A 14,998-nucleotide genomic window follows, 5' to 3' on the forward strand; every position below is an offset into this window, starting at 1 on the left:
TGAGTTGCCAAATCGGTTGATTTATTATTAAATTAAAAGGGAAAAAGGGTCAAAATCGGTGAGCCCACATTCAAAAATTGGGACAACCCAAGAAAATTAATTTGCTACTTTTCCAAACAAAACATAATAATAGTAATTTGATGGATTTGAGTAATGATTCGAGCTTATTGTTGCTTATGTTTAAATCAAATAAAGCATTTGTTTGGAAAATGATTATATGTGATAATTGTTTATAATAGACATCATATGTATTTAATAAATTCCAATGTGTGATTTCTCATTTTCTTAATAGAATATATATAACTTACAATTATCATTACGATTGCTCACCTACCATCATTTGGTCCTTCTTCGCGTCTCATCTTACAATCTCAATATCCCAAGCTCAGTCTCTCGAGCAACGTCTTGAGTTTTGGTGGACTGATATTATTTGCTCTTCGTATTCTTTTATGCAATTTTGTTGTTTTTATCATATAAGAAGTTTGTTTTAGATATGTAATGATTATTGTTTGAATAAAATATTGTATATATTAGATCATTAATATTAACCATTTTATTTCTATAATTGAAAAAAAAAATGAGTTTTATATTAAACTAACTATTTTATTTACTAAAAAAGTGTTATTTCATATAAATTAGTAAAATCAACAAATCATATCAAATATTAAATTAGACATCACCTCGAGATGTACAATGTTATTGGAACTTCACTAGATCCTTGTGTCATGAAGATTTGTGTTGAATAGCTTCAAATATTTATCGGATAGTGTATTTAGATGGTGGTCGATATTTGTCGTTAGATCATTGTATCATGAAGTCTGGCCTAGAATAATTCTAAAGATTGCAAATCTGAGTTCATTAGAATCTGAGATAATTTAATTAGTAATAGGATTCAAATTATTTGTTTATTTAGTGATGCCTTGATTATATTTTGCAAAGATACATGTGTAATTGACTTTCATGTTGCAAGTACTTGTGATTACATTGGGTGGTGTGACATTAATGTCTTGGGAAACATCTCGAGTGATTCGCACGCAAGTCGTATGAAGTGGGTCATGTATATTTGGAAACATGTTCCACTTTGGGAAGTGAATCATAAAGACTTGATCGAGAAGATAATTTCAAATCATCTTGAAAATTCCATAATATCTATGGTGTGCTATCGTATTCTTAACTAGGTTTAATACTTATGTATTGCACGAGTAAAATAAAATAAATTTTTAAATATGAAGGAGTAAACATTAAGGATTTCTAAAAAAAATGTTTCAACTTCTCTAAATTGGAGACAATTGGGATGGACGAGAAAATTAGATAGTTAGGAACATAGGGTGTGACAAATGTCCCTAAAGTTACATATTTATTATAATCATATAGTGAAGTGTATTATCATAGGTTCATGTAATTCAAAGTCTCGTCCTCGTATTCACATTATCCATCATTTGTATTACAATGTTGTTGAGTTGGCTGAAACTAGGTTTTTTGTCTTAGCTCCTTCAGCTTCAACTTTTTTTGTTATTGAGCTTTTTATTCTTTTGCATGTGTTCCTCCTTTCTCCCCCTTTAATTCATCATCGGCTTTAGGATCCAACCAATCACAACTCAATTCTAGCTTATGTTTTATGGTACACATTAGGGTTTACTTTCTTAAATTGAAAAGTTTATTGAATGATCGAAGATATAATCGAAAGAATACAAACTATTCTTGACACCAAAGGTCAACATCTCTCCCAAGTGCCAAAATGATTTCTCACAAAATACGTTTCAAGATACCAATTTCCTGATATCGACCTCCTATTAATACTCGCACAAACAGACCTAATCTAATAGAATGACGAAAATGCCCCTGCCTTACTACTTTATTACATCAAGGCTTTTGAGATGCCTTCAACATCATGCACACTTGACTAATGAGTAAAGTATTCTACACGTAAAAATCAATGACAACCTTTTATAATTCTCTTAATTTTAAAATATATTTTTGGTTGTCGGTATGTAGATTATTAAAAATAAATTTTATTTAACAAAATGACAATAAAAGCAAATGAATGAGATGTTAGCATTTCAATACTCATTCAACCACCATTTTTTTTTTACCAATTTTACCTTAAAATTTTCTAGTTATATGATTGTTAAGAAAAACATAAGATTATCAAGACAAAAGTCAAACATCAGAAGTATAAAACATGCGACTCCATCCCAAATATGTAAATCACGTTATATGATGCTCATGCTGTGCACAAATTTTGTTACATGTAATTCATATACTAAGAAGCAAAAATGTGAGACAAGAATATCATGATAACATGAAGCTGTTAATGTTACAAAGTTGAAGATACGGATTATCAAACTTCACATACCTTGACCAATAAGACCTGTACTTAGCAATCGCAAGATCTAACCATGGTTTATAGTTCCCATTATAATGTACCACAGCCGCATTCTTTATTTCACTTTGGTTAAGAGCCGGATCATATCCAAGCCCCAACACATGCCAGCTCCTTTCCAATGGATGCGTCAGGTTATAAAATGTTATCAGTCCAGGTGGCAACGTCCCAAGCTTCCACAGAGTCCTTTCCTCATTCTACCAAACCAAATATTTCTTAGTTATCAACATCATGAAATCCACCATTAGGCAGTGTTTTGTTACATGGGAAGCTTTCTAGGGTTGTTTTCGATAATCAGGATGAGAAGGTCATTCACGTCTTTTTACATAGACGAGAAACCGAGAGCGAATCTTTGTACCACCTTTTTGGGTGGGACAAAAAATTACAAGTTTTGTCTCATTGACATCAGTCTCTGTCCCAGTCCAATGCAACACGTTGTTTGTCCTATTTTAAGTAACAAATGGGCCCATTTGTTATATAGGACATAGACATAACAAATGTCTTGCATCGGACTAGGACTGAGATTGATGTTAGTGGGACAAAAATTGCAATTTTTTGTACCACCCAAAAAGGTAGAACAGGGATCCACTCTCGGTCTCTCGTCTATGTAAAAAGACATAAATGCCCTTCTCATCCTGATCATCGAAAATAGCCCTAGAAAGCTTGACTATTAAAGTCATGTCCTGTATAACAAAACACAGACTTAAAGCACATATATAAGAGTTTATTGTCTTACCATATTTTGCCAGCCATGATAAATTCCAGTGATATCGCGTTTCTTCCACTCATTCAAATCAAACATATTCATCCCAAAAGCCCAACCACAAGCATACGGATCAAAATTATCCGAAATTTTAGGGTTAGAAAAATTCAAATACTTATCAAACCGATGAAAACTCTCCTTACACGTCTCCACAGCACCATTCACCATCCCTCCCAAATCAACACTCCATAACGGTGTCAAATCCTTCTGAACCACAATATCATCATCCAAAAACAATATCTTCTCCATCTTTGGGTACACTTGAGGAAGATAAAATCTCAAATGATTCAACATCGATAAGTACTTCGGGTTCCTATATTTCAAATTATCCGATCCAGCTGTCAATGTCGATGTCTGGTGCGCCTTAAAATAATACTCCTTCATCCTAGAGGATTCAAGCTGACGAAGAACAGGGCAATAAGAGGCATTCAACCAAGTAAACTCATCCACATTTTGAACCTGGATCGTTGACTTTCCAGGAGGGTTGACCAAGAACCACATCTTCATGGCTGCAAAGTTTAACTTATCTGTCACAATATGAAAAACATGTTTTTCAGGCTCTTTTGCATGTAAAACAGTCGAATTCACAACTACAGATGTTGCAAGGACATTATCGGAAAATATCGCGTAGTGGTATAAATTCGGATCTTCAAGATTCTTGCTTTCTGGAAAGTTCTTTTCTTTTTCACTTAGCAAGAAATAATCTGTTGTGAGAACTAAAGGAAGGCAATGTAAGGGTTTAGGTACAGTTTTTGCAGCTAATTGTGTTAAAGATGCACTCTTTTTCTTCACTTCTTCAACGTTTGACTCTGTTGACTGAAGCATAACCCTTAATTTTCTTGCCATTAAAATACAATCATAAAATTGGTCTTTTGCTAAAGATAGAATATGCCCCATTTCTTTAGCCCGGTCAACTGCACTGGTCAACGCAACAAAACCCAAATAAGAAAAAGAAGAAATTCGTTTGAAAGTTTTAATGAAAAATTAAAGGGTAAAACGGTAAATTGAGAAAATAGAAATACCTTGAGTTAAGTTCGCTATCGTAAGTGGCTTCTCCAATTGCTTGTTGGCTTCTTTTGGAATGTTTAATTAGGGAATCATAGATTCCGGTTGCATTTTTGGCTTTTGCAATACTTGCATATGCTTTCGCCATTATGATTTGGTCACGCATGAGTTTAACAGTGGAATCGGAATTAGGGCTTTCATATTCTCGTCTCCAAATACTGTATTTAGCTTTGACATGTATGTCAAAGTTTTTAGCACGTTCAATGGCAGCTTCCTGCATTTGAATGTCCCTCTTTTCGCCTATTTGGATCAACTCTGCAGTTCGACGATCCCTTCTTTCCTGGCGTAAAGCCTACAACGGAATTGGTGATTACCATCGGAAAGGGAATTGGTGATTACTATCAGAAAAGGAGTTGGTGATTACCTGACGCCTGAGCTTTGTTGGATGCACAGGAAACAATGGTTTATGTGGTTGTTTGTTTATATCTGCAAAAAGCTCGTTGTTGGCTTCAATTCTTGTGTCAGGCTGATCTTTTAGTGTATGTAACTTTGACTCCTCTTTGACTTGATTGTCATCAATGGGATTTTTCCAGACCCATGAAGGAGATAAATCTTTGGATTTGATGGTTTTAATACGTATGGCACCAGAAGTGTCTGTGTATGTCACTATTATGTCAATATCCTGCATTGGATTACAAAGAGAGTGACATCATCATTGATGAGCACCATTAAGATAACTAAAAGTGGTTGATTACCTTCTCCACTTGATGGTTTCCAGCTGTCACAGAGCTTGTGTTAGCTTGTTCCTGCATATCCAAGAAGAAACTCATAACTTGCATGAGATAAAATTGCTTTATTTTATGTTCTTCAAGGTAAGGTGAGAATGGTACCTTCTTATCTATACACTGGGGACAGTCAAACAAGGGTCGATGGCCATTAATCTCTTTTTGACTGAAAGAACAGAAAATACAACATGATGAAGGTGTAAATATTCAGTAGAAGAATTTTAAACAAGTTTAGCGACATTTATATGTATAACAGTTGGAAATTTTAATGTGAAAACAAAGAAAAAAGATTGGCATCTTACATAGTTAAAGTGTCAAATGCATCTGCTCCTACTAAAGTAATGTGAATTGGGACCTGTTTGTAAACATAAATATAAAGGGATTGTTTAAAACTTAAGATTACAATATATCAAGAAAGGGAATGTTATACATGATTAAACAAGACAAAAGATCACAAGCAAATTGGACGTTAATATTTGCTCCCTATCACAAATGGTAAAGTGAAATAAGATATCACTTATAGAAAGCAGAAGAAAGGTGAACATGCTCAACAATGGCAAAAATCAAACTTTTTAAGGGGAACTGACATATAGCTTGAAAAGGCCTTCATCTATGACCCAAACTAGTTCAATTTATTATCATTCCTCTGTTCACAGAAATATCATAGTCCAAGTACTAAGGCATGATGCATAAAGTCAAATCTCCATCCCCTTTTTCATTTAATCATTCATTAATTTATACTCAGTCCATCAAAATGAAATTGAAGTTTTACAGTTTCCAGCAAGGCTTTAGGACAAACAATAACTCAAATCCTTAATCAGTCTAGGCTTTGAGCTTGGGCTACAATTTACAAATGAGAAGTTCAAATTTGATGATGGATTACAAACCTATAATAAAGCAAGTTAATGACCACCATTACCATTCACACAAATTCTGTAGACAGAATATGTCGGTGCTCGGTTTGTCACATAAAAAGTAGCACTTTTGCATCTGACTAGTCGTAGTTTGACAACAAAAATCAGGGTGAAAGTTACTTAAAGTAAGGCTAACGCAGTCAAGGATCCCGAACCAATTGGAATTGTTACTTGAGATTCGTAAGTGTTAGAGATCCCATTTCAATCAAAAACCCTAATTGACAGAATGTGATGATTTAACTATACGTATACAAGAATAAGTTAATTCAAACTGAAAAATAATTACCAGGAAAATGAATATAATAACACGAGATGAAGAATTTGTTAATCTTCTACATCGAGCTTTCATGGCCGTTTGCCGGTAGAGGTCAAAATGATTTCCGTTTTCGATCAGATCGAATGTTGCGTCCGCATCAGGGAGCGATCAGTATCTCCTATTCTGTAATCCTATGTTGCCTGAAAAGGATACTCAGAAACGCGTTAAGGTGTGTAGTGTGTACCCGTGTAGCTTATTCAGATTACATGAACGATGGATTTTGGTAATTATTTTAGACAGAGAAAAACATTTAACACCACGCTCCAGAGGTAATTAAAGGATAGAAAAAGCTAAGGAAATGGGAGAGGAAAGTAAGAAAAATTGATTGCTCCAGGGTTTCATTGAAGGAAAAGTAAGAAAAACTGATTGCTCCAAAGTTTCATTAAAGGAAGAATTGGAAAGATGGAAGGACTTTCTCTCCTAACGTGGAAGGATTTTAAGAGAAAGAAGAAAATGTTTAGGATGAGTGAAATTTGTTTTCATTTTTTAAGAATATGTTTTCAGAAAATAAAGTTGAGTTTTCATTTTTAATTTTCAATGAAAATTATACAAAACGCGTTTGGTTGAAATCAGACGATTTTTCATTTTTCATCTTATAAATTCAGAAAACTTTGGAAAAGTGTAAAAATCATTTTTCTAATTTACATACAATTTGGAAAACTAAAAACTTTTATTTTCTTGGAAAACTGAACGAACCAAACGCGTTTTCAAAATTTCCATTTTTCTTGAAAATTTTCCCTAGAAAAATGAAAAAATTTCCACAACTAAACGCACTCTTAACTTTCCTTCCATTTCTTTCCAACTCGGAAACACAAAAGACAAATTTATTTTCTCTTTTTTTCTCTCATTACTTTCTTTTCTCTTCTCTTCTTTTCTTTGCTACAACTCGGGAGCAGGGTGTTAGCTACCATGACACCCATGGTTTGTCGAATAATGGAAAATTTTTACATTTCTCATAATATTAAACGGGGAAAATGATAATCATTTTTGTCTTTGTAGGTTTGTTCATATTTATGCGGTTTTTTATACATTTAACAATTTAACTTTTTTAAATGTGAACAAAACGAAAAATAAAATACTTTGATAAGTTCTTTTCTCCACTTTTAATAGCGATTTTATTTTTCATATTTGTTTGTATTATTTTTCAAATGTTATTTCTAAAGTATCTATAATTTCCTAAATAATAATTATATACTGATTGATTCAAAACTTTACTTTTTAATTAATAAATATGTTCTTGTTTTGTGAAATATTTTATATAGCCTCTTATATTTTTTTCTTTTATTTTTAAGCATATACAATATTTTTAAAATAAATAGTATCTAAAAAACAATAAAATTAAATATATAACAATAAGTATGGAAGGTCTTTTAAAAAAAATTTAAAAAAAACATTACGTAGCAAATAAGAAAACAAAAAAAAATCTATATAATTTAAACGTTTTAAAATTATTACAACTTTAATTATAATTTTATAAACTTTTAATTTTTAATACAACTTTTTAAACTAGTATTTAACGAAAGTATTTTAAAATGTTATAAAAAATATGAAATTATCATACAAAATATGTGAAACACTTTAAAAATGTTGTAAAATAAAGTTTAAAAATAATTGTTTGAAAGTTATAAAAAAAATTATATGAAAATATAAAAAAAATGTTAAAAAATTTAAAACATTTATAAAATATTTGGTTTAAAAGAACTTGTATTAAAATTATATGAAAAGTTTTAAAAAATTATAAGCAAAATTTAAAACATTGTATTAGAAAATCTATAGGAAAAAATATCATAAAAATGTTGTAAAAATTATAAAAAGTTTTAAGAAATTTCTAAAAAAAAATGTTTACATTTAGGCAACTTTTTTTTTGTATACATTTAACCATTTAACTTGCTAAATGATAAAATGTATACAAAAAAATTTGTCTAAAAGTAAACAAGACGAAAAGGTAATTACCTTAACAAGTCATTTTCCCTATTAAATGGGATCAAAATATTTTCGTTTAGACCTTAAGAAAATAAATTTGTTAATTTTACGTTATAATAGTAAAATAGATATAATAATAATAATTCTAACTCTAATTAATAGGAATATATAATGATTTTTATTTTTTTCTTTAGATTAATAAAAAGGTTTATTTAAGAATCGTTTTTAGCTTTCCTTATCATAAGTTTATTTATATAAATATAAAAACCGGTTTTTAAGTTATCGGATTCGATTAAATCTAAATTGGTTTTTACGACATAACGGTTTACGAAATCTGATTAGCCTATGTGTAACTCGAAAACGAAAAAATATATCAAAAAAACAACATCAAATAACGTATTCGAACAAAACTCATATCGGATTGGCCTAAAACTAATAAGAAAAAAAAAGACAAAGTGATGGCAAGTTCAAAAGAAATAAAAAATACATTTTAAAAATATCTCTTTTTGAAATATTGCAAAGAAATTAAAAATACATTTTTTTTTCTTTGTACTAAGGGAGGAAGGAGTCATAACAAATTGGAGGAGGAGAGGGATGGGTGGGATGAGAGCAAGAGAGGAAGAGAGGGGTATTGCGGTTTAGAGAACCCGTTGGAGGTTGAAATCAAAGAAGGAATTTGGGAAGATGAGTCCGGTAGCATCTGGGTTAGGCGGATTCGACTATGTCCATGGCGGTTTCGGGGAGAGGAGAGCAACAACTCCTTCCTCCCTAACAAACAAAACTTATGCATATGGGAAAGAGCTTTTTTTAGTCATCAAAGCTTTTTTTTTTGTATATCTTATTTGTTCAAAACTTCAAATCATTATTTTCGATTATTGTAGTTTTTGTTGTACACATTTAGTAACTAATCCTTTTTTTACATACGTTAGAATTTCTTTATGTGAATTGAAAATTTGATTTTGTAAAGCAATGTCAGGGAAAGACCAAAACAGAGATAGTAGAAAGCAATGGGAAAGAGCGGCGAGTTTGATTACACAGTATTTAAGGATATTTTAGCAATAAATTATTTGTTTCATGGTTTTGGATAGGATTAAGATTTAAGGATTTAATTTCATTTGACTTGTTCTATGTCCCACCTTGTACTTGGTTCATCCGTGTCAAACACTACCCTCAACAGTCTTGTTATGTTATGTCACGTCTAGTCTCACATACCAAACGTTACCTTAACATAGCCATGTCTAATATAATCACTTACTGTAAGCGGATATGAAAAAACCTCTTCTGCTTGTTGGTAGAATGAAAGATATTAATGCTTTATAATTCATCCGTATATGGTAATGAAAACGAAACTTACTATGCAACCAATTCTTACACTGAAGTACTCAAACCAATCGATCAACTAAATCTTTTGTTGTTTTATCTTGCTTTATCATTACAAGACGCAAGTTCTTTTTTGGAAACACTATATACATGTAACCGATCGCAGATCCAAATAGTACACTATAACTTTTAAGAGAATACAAAATATTTCCTCAATTATATGTTTTATAGAGAACATTAATTGACACTTTCACAAAAATACCTCATATACCAACTTATATATGTACGTCAAATCCAAAATCAGTTATAACAACAATAAAAATAATAATAATAACTAATACTAATATATATATATATATATATATATATATATATATATATATATATATATATATATATATCACAACCCTCTTGGCGAGCCCTGGCTCCCCCGACTTACATCTTGCTTGACATGAAGAGGTGACCGATGATGCAAAGGCTGTTGTCGATCATTTCTATAAGAATTATGTATTCGAGGCACTTTTGGCTTTTCACTAATACTATCAGCCTTTTCAAGTATTGCCACCACTTCTTGCATTGATGGTCTCCCTTTTTGTTCTTGTGCAAGGCACGTGAGGGCTAATTGGGCCACATTGGCAGCAGCTTTTGAAGGGTATCTTCCTTCCAACCGTGAGTCCATTATATTCTTTAACTTCCTTCGGTTGGCTAAATAGGGCTTCACCCATTGCACTAAGTTTTGTTGGGCAGCCGGGCGGGTCTGGTCAAGTGCCCGCATGCCCGTTATCATCTCCACTAATACAACACCGAATCCGTACACATCACTCTTCACATACAAATGCCCTGAAAATCATAAAACAGCTATATATATAATTATATATAACCTCAAAAATATTTTAAACACACCATTTATCTATACTAAGATTACCTGTGGTAACGTATTCAGGGGCAGCATAACCATATGTACCCATGACCCGTGTTGTGACATGCGATTGACTAGATGATGCCATTTTAGCAAGCCCAAAATCCGATAGCTTTGCATTATAAGACTGTCAAAATGGAAAACAAAAAACCCTCTTAGTAATTAGCGATTACTATATCACATTTGAAAAATAGATAATTTTGTTGTAATGAATTTACCGCATCAAGTAATATGTTGGATGCTTTGAAATCTCTATAGATAATTTTTATATCTGCACTATGCAAAAAAGCCAGACCCCGAGCCGCTCCTATCAAGATTTTGAGCCGTAAATCCCATGGAAGCGGTTGCACTGTCGAGCCTCCTGTAAAAGTAAAATGCTATAAATAGAAAGAAATGAAATCCAAAGTATAATTCTATAATTGGAAAGATTTTTCAAAGTGCAATATGCTAATAAGAAAAAAAAAATTAAACCACCATGTTAAAATAGAAAGAAATGAAAGTACATTGTTATTTCTTACTTCCGAAAAGATGATTCTCCAAGCTTCCTTTTTGCATGAACTCGTATACAAGAAGAAGCTCTTTGCCTTCGTAACAATATCCCAAAAGCTTCACAAGATTTGGATGTGAAAGCCTTCCTAGAAAGTTTACCTCAGCCTGTTTGAAAATTAACCATCATTAGCAAGGGTAGTTTTGTCTTTCTACATAATGCCAAATGCTCCTAACAGAAAAGATTCCATGTGGGGACAAAAGTAAACAATTTTCAAGTACAAGAATAACCAAATCACATTCTGTTTGCACTAATTTTGCATCCAACAACTTATATTATTAAGTGGGTGCTTTTCATTAACCATTTTTATTCCCTAAAACATTCACATGTCACATGTGTGATATGATGCACATGATGTAGATTCCCCAGGTGAACAGTGTAATTACCTGCCACTCTTCGATTCCTTGCATACTTTCGGAATTTAATTTCTTCACAGCGATTACAGAACCAGTTCCATGTTTTGAAATCGATTTCTCTTCGATCCAGCCTTTATGAACCTTTCCAAAACCACCTTCGCCTAAAACTGTGTCGTTTCTGAAGTTCTTTGTAGCAGATTTGAGTTCAGCAAAGGTGTATATTTTAAGGTTAGGATGAGGCAAGATCTGGCCACCTGGTCCAAGATCATCGCCGCTGCTTGCCGACCAAAACTGGCTGTTCCGGGAGACATTGCTACCACCCAGTGATGACGACAATGATGAGCTTGTAGTATTGTTAGTGGTGACCGACTGTGAAATCCCTGCGATTGTATCACCATAATCTCGATTAAACTAAAACCATTAATGGAAAAAAAAAAAAAAAAAACAAGTAGTTTTGAAAATACTAACGGTCGATTCGATTGGATAAGAATCATAAGATAAAGAGGAATTAATTGGTTTTTGAAGGAAAAAAAAAGTGAAACGGATTCATGCGAATTGGGGGAAATACTAAAAGTGAAGTAGTACTTTAGATGTACTTGAGCTGAGAATATATGCTGGAAATTTACCAAAATTGAGATGAAATCAATACAAGTTTTACAGTAAGTCAACAGAATATACAGAACCCACAAACGTGTGTACTAAGTTCAATAAGAAAAGGGGGAAACGATTGAATTTTTTCATGATAACGAAGAAATTAAGATGAAATGATGCAAGTTTAACAGTAAGTCAACGTTTGACACGAAACCCACGATGATTACGCTATAAATCTGTAAGAAAAAGGTGAAGATTTCTCTTTGGTACCTGAACTGGGATCGAGAATAGTGGTAGGAACTTTATTACGTGAAGAACAGCAAATCCCCATGATTAAACCCCCTGTTTTTCCTTGATTTCCCGTGGGGGAGAAATCAGAATTTACGAAGGAGAGAGGTGAAACCCAGGAAATGGAGTATTGGTGAGGATTTCAATATAGGAACATATGAAAGCTGTTTGCCTTTCACCTTTTTCTATTTTAAGATTTCCTTGACCATGGACTTCAATGCAGGATTATGTAAAACACGCCTACTTTAATTTTGGAATTTTGTGGTGGGTGTGGGTGGAATCCGTGAAAAAATACAGAATTTATTTATGTAGGGCACAGAGGCTGAAATTTCAGTAGGTGGTGGGGAAGAAGACCAAGTCAAAGGCAAAGGCCAAACGCCATGGATGATATATGCTTGGTTGACATTCTGTACTCACAATTTTCAAACATCACATTTGAGTAAGGACTAAACATTTATGTACAAACAAGTTGATTTCTTTAATCAAGATTGTCACTAGATTAGGTATTATTTTGTTATATTGGCTACGTAAAGTATGTCAGTTGAAACTCAATTAAAAATCATATAACTCACTGCATAAACTAATTGAAACTCATTTAAAAACATGTAAATTTACATAAACAAATTAATAGCTATTGAATCCACTCACATTGATAACAAGTATGTACTTTGGTTTATTTATGTATAGAACATCTGGTTTATGATTACTTTTATTATAATTTTTTAAATTTAAATTTTATTTATCAAAATGTCATACTTTATTTTCCTTACTACAATATGATTTTTTTTTTCAGAAAATTATCCAATTATAACTAACTAGATTCGTGGAATACGATAATTAAAAGATAATAAAACAAAAAGTGTAATTTTTTGCACTTAACCCTTACAGGACAAGCCTAAAATATGAACGAACCAACATTAATTAACAACACTAACATCACATGTGAATTAACCTATAATTAACAACACTAGCATTACATGTGATAAACTTTAAAGGCAACCCAATTGATTAGCCACGCATTTTAGTGGCTAAAAATGATGTTGATGGTTTGACATTGATTGAGATAGTAATAACTAAAGAACTCATATAAAGATTGTGTTTGACGTGTTTTTTAAACTTATTGCAACGTAGTTTTTTATGACACCACTATTGATAAAAATACAGACTAAACAACCTATAATCAATGTTGTCTTTCGTGGGATTGGCTGTCGGCCAAACAAGACCCATGTTGTCATGTTGATGGTGTTTGGCTCGGCTTGCTATTGCTAGAAACCTAGAAAGCCAAGTGGATCTATTCAGATTTGGAATTGGACCCCATGTAACTTTGCATAGTTGCATTGCATTCTTATAAAAAAGACAAAATCACTTCTAGAACATAAAAATGGTTACTTATATGTTTTCTAAAAGTCACAAAAGGGCCTTTAAATTTCAAAAAGTTATGTCTTGCTCCTGAAAGTCATAACTGTTATTATTTTCCCATTGCTTACACTTAAACTTTGTTGTATATCATATTTGAGCCCTCTATATAAGCAAAGTTCTAGAAAATTATGGTTTTAGGTCATTGCCGAAATCCATTTTATTAAAAGAAAGTTCAAAATTTAGACCTATTTTTTGTAGTGTGTTATATTTTAAGTCCAAAGGGAATAGAGTCTTCTTTATTAATGAAAAAAAAAAGTACAATTTAGGCATGAAACAGTATATTCTACACTTTGGCCCTCAAAGCAGGAATTCAATCATATTGACCATCTATACCACAACCATTTTGAGGGTTATACATGTTTAATGTGCATTTATATTGATATACATATTTCGTTTGATTTACAAAAAAAGACAACGACTTATGTTGCACATAGAAAACTAGTAATAACTTGAAAGTCTTAAATTTCTAAAAAATGATCTTTATTTTTTTTCACACTCAAGAAAGTTCAATCCCCACAAACATCATAAATGCACATCTTTAACCATTTCGATTAAAATCAAATGAAGAACATCCTAAAGGCCATTGGGGCCGACTCCGAGATTTCAGAGGTTCTGTGTAAGTTAACAAAAATTAGGCTCTAGAACTTGAAAGACCTAAAAATTTGTAATACCCCAAAATTTCAGACAAAAATTTTATTTTTAATTCATTTCAAAACATTCCATAATCATGTCAAAAACAGCCAAAAGAGTATCATATTAAAATAATATTATAGTACAAATCCCAAAATCACATAAGGCGGAAAACATGGGCGGATGCAGTGCGATCAATCCGGACTCTTCCCTTTCGAGCTGAAAGTACCTGAAACATAAACTGAAAACCGTAAGCAGAAAGTTTAGTGAGCTCCCCCAAAATATTTCATACCATACACACATACAGTCAAAATATATATGGGTCTATTTCACCCCCTCCAGTCTCTTTCAACCGGTACTGGGTATATTTCAACCCATTCGGTCTCTTTAAATCGGTACAGAGTATATTTCAACTCCTTCGGTCTCTTTCAATCAGTAGTGTGTGTATTTCAACCCATTCGGTCTCTTTCAACCGATAGCGGATCTATTTCACCCCTACAGCTAGCATCTAATCATAACAGTAAGAGTCACAGGGATAACAAACATATACAAGCAATACATGAAATTGTCACAAAGACAATTATTATCCTACCAACATAATCTAGTGGGCCTATATTGGTGACTTCGACCCACGAGTATAGTGAAGAAAACTCACCTCAGTCTGAAAGTAAACAAGTCACACCCGAGCTGTTGAATCGTGAAATCCTCTCACTAAATCATAAATAATAAAACCCTAATTAGCAATTAGGTCATTAACCCAACTCGAGATTCCAAATCATAAATCCCAGCTTTAAGGGTAAAAGGTTGCTTTACTCTTCCCTTATTGGGCCTAACATACC

At 32.5% G+C, this 14,998-nt stretch overlaps 2 protein-coding genes across 2 annotated transcripts; both read right to left on the reverse strand.

Moving 5' to 3' along the window:
* Positions 1-2,174: 2,174 nt before the first annotated feature.
* GAUT3 (galacturonosyltransferase 3) lies at positions 2,175-6,574 on the reverse strand. Its single transcript, XM_079085221.1, has 8 exons — positions 6,137-6,574; positions 5,239-5,291; positions 5,042-5,102; positions 4,907-4,957; positions 4,576-4,833; positions 4,169-4,503; positions 3,120-4,065; positions 2,175-2,580 (listed from the first exon to the last, which is right to left on the reverse strand). Exons 1-8 carry the CDS (start codon positions 6,197-6,199, stop codon positions 2,293-2,295), a joined length of 2,055 nt encoding a protein of 684 aa, XP_078941347.1. The 5' UTR covers positions 6,200-6,574; the 3' UTR covers positions 2,175-2,292.
* Positions 6,575-9,484: 2,910 nt separating this feature from the next.
* On the reverse strand, positions 9,485-12,393 carry LOC145166282 (putative serine/threonine-protein kinase PIX13). Its single transcript, XM_079085222.1, has 6 exons — positions 12,093-12,393; positions 11,262-11,611; positions 10,847-10,982; positions 10,547-10,689; positions 10,335-10,455; positions 9,485-10,249 (listed from the first exon to the last, which is right to left on the reverse strand). The coding sequence occupies exons 1-6, from the start codon at positions 12,151-12,153 to the stop codon at positions 9,810-9,812; spliced, it is 1,251 nt and encodes a 416-aa protein (XP_078941348.1). The 5' UTR covers positions 12,154-12,393; the 3' UTR covers positions 9,485-9,809.
* Positions 12,394-14,998: the final 2,605 nt, after the last annotated feature.

This window comes from Lactuca virosa, chromosome 3, assembly GCF_052849685.1.
Source record: "Lactuca virosa cultivar CGN04683 chromosome 3, Lactuca_virosa_CGN04683_v6, whole genome shotgun sequence".
In the NCBI taxonomy this organism is placed as follows: domain Eukaryota; kingdom Viridiplantae; phylum Streptophyta; class Magnoliopsida; order Asterales; family Asteraceae; genus Lactuca; species Lactuca virosa.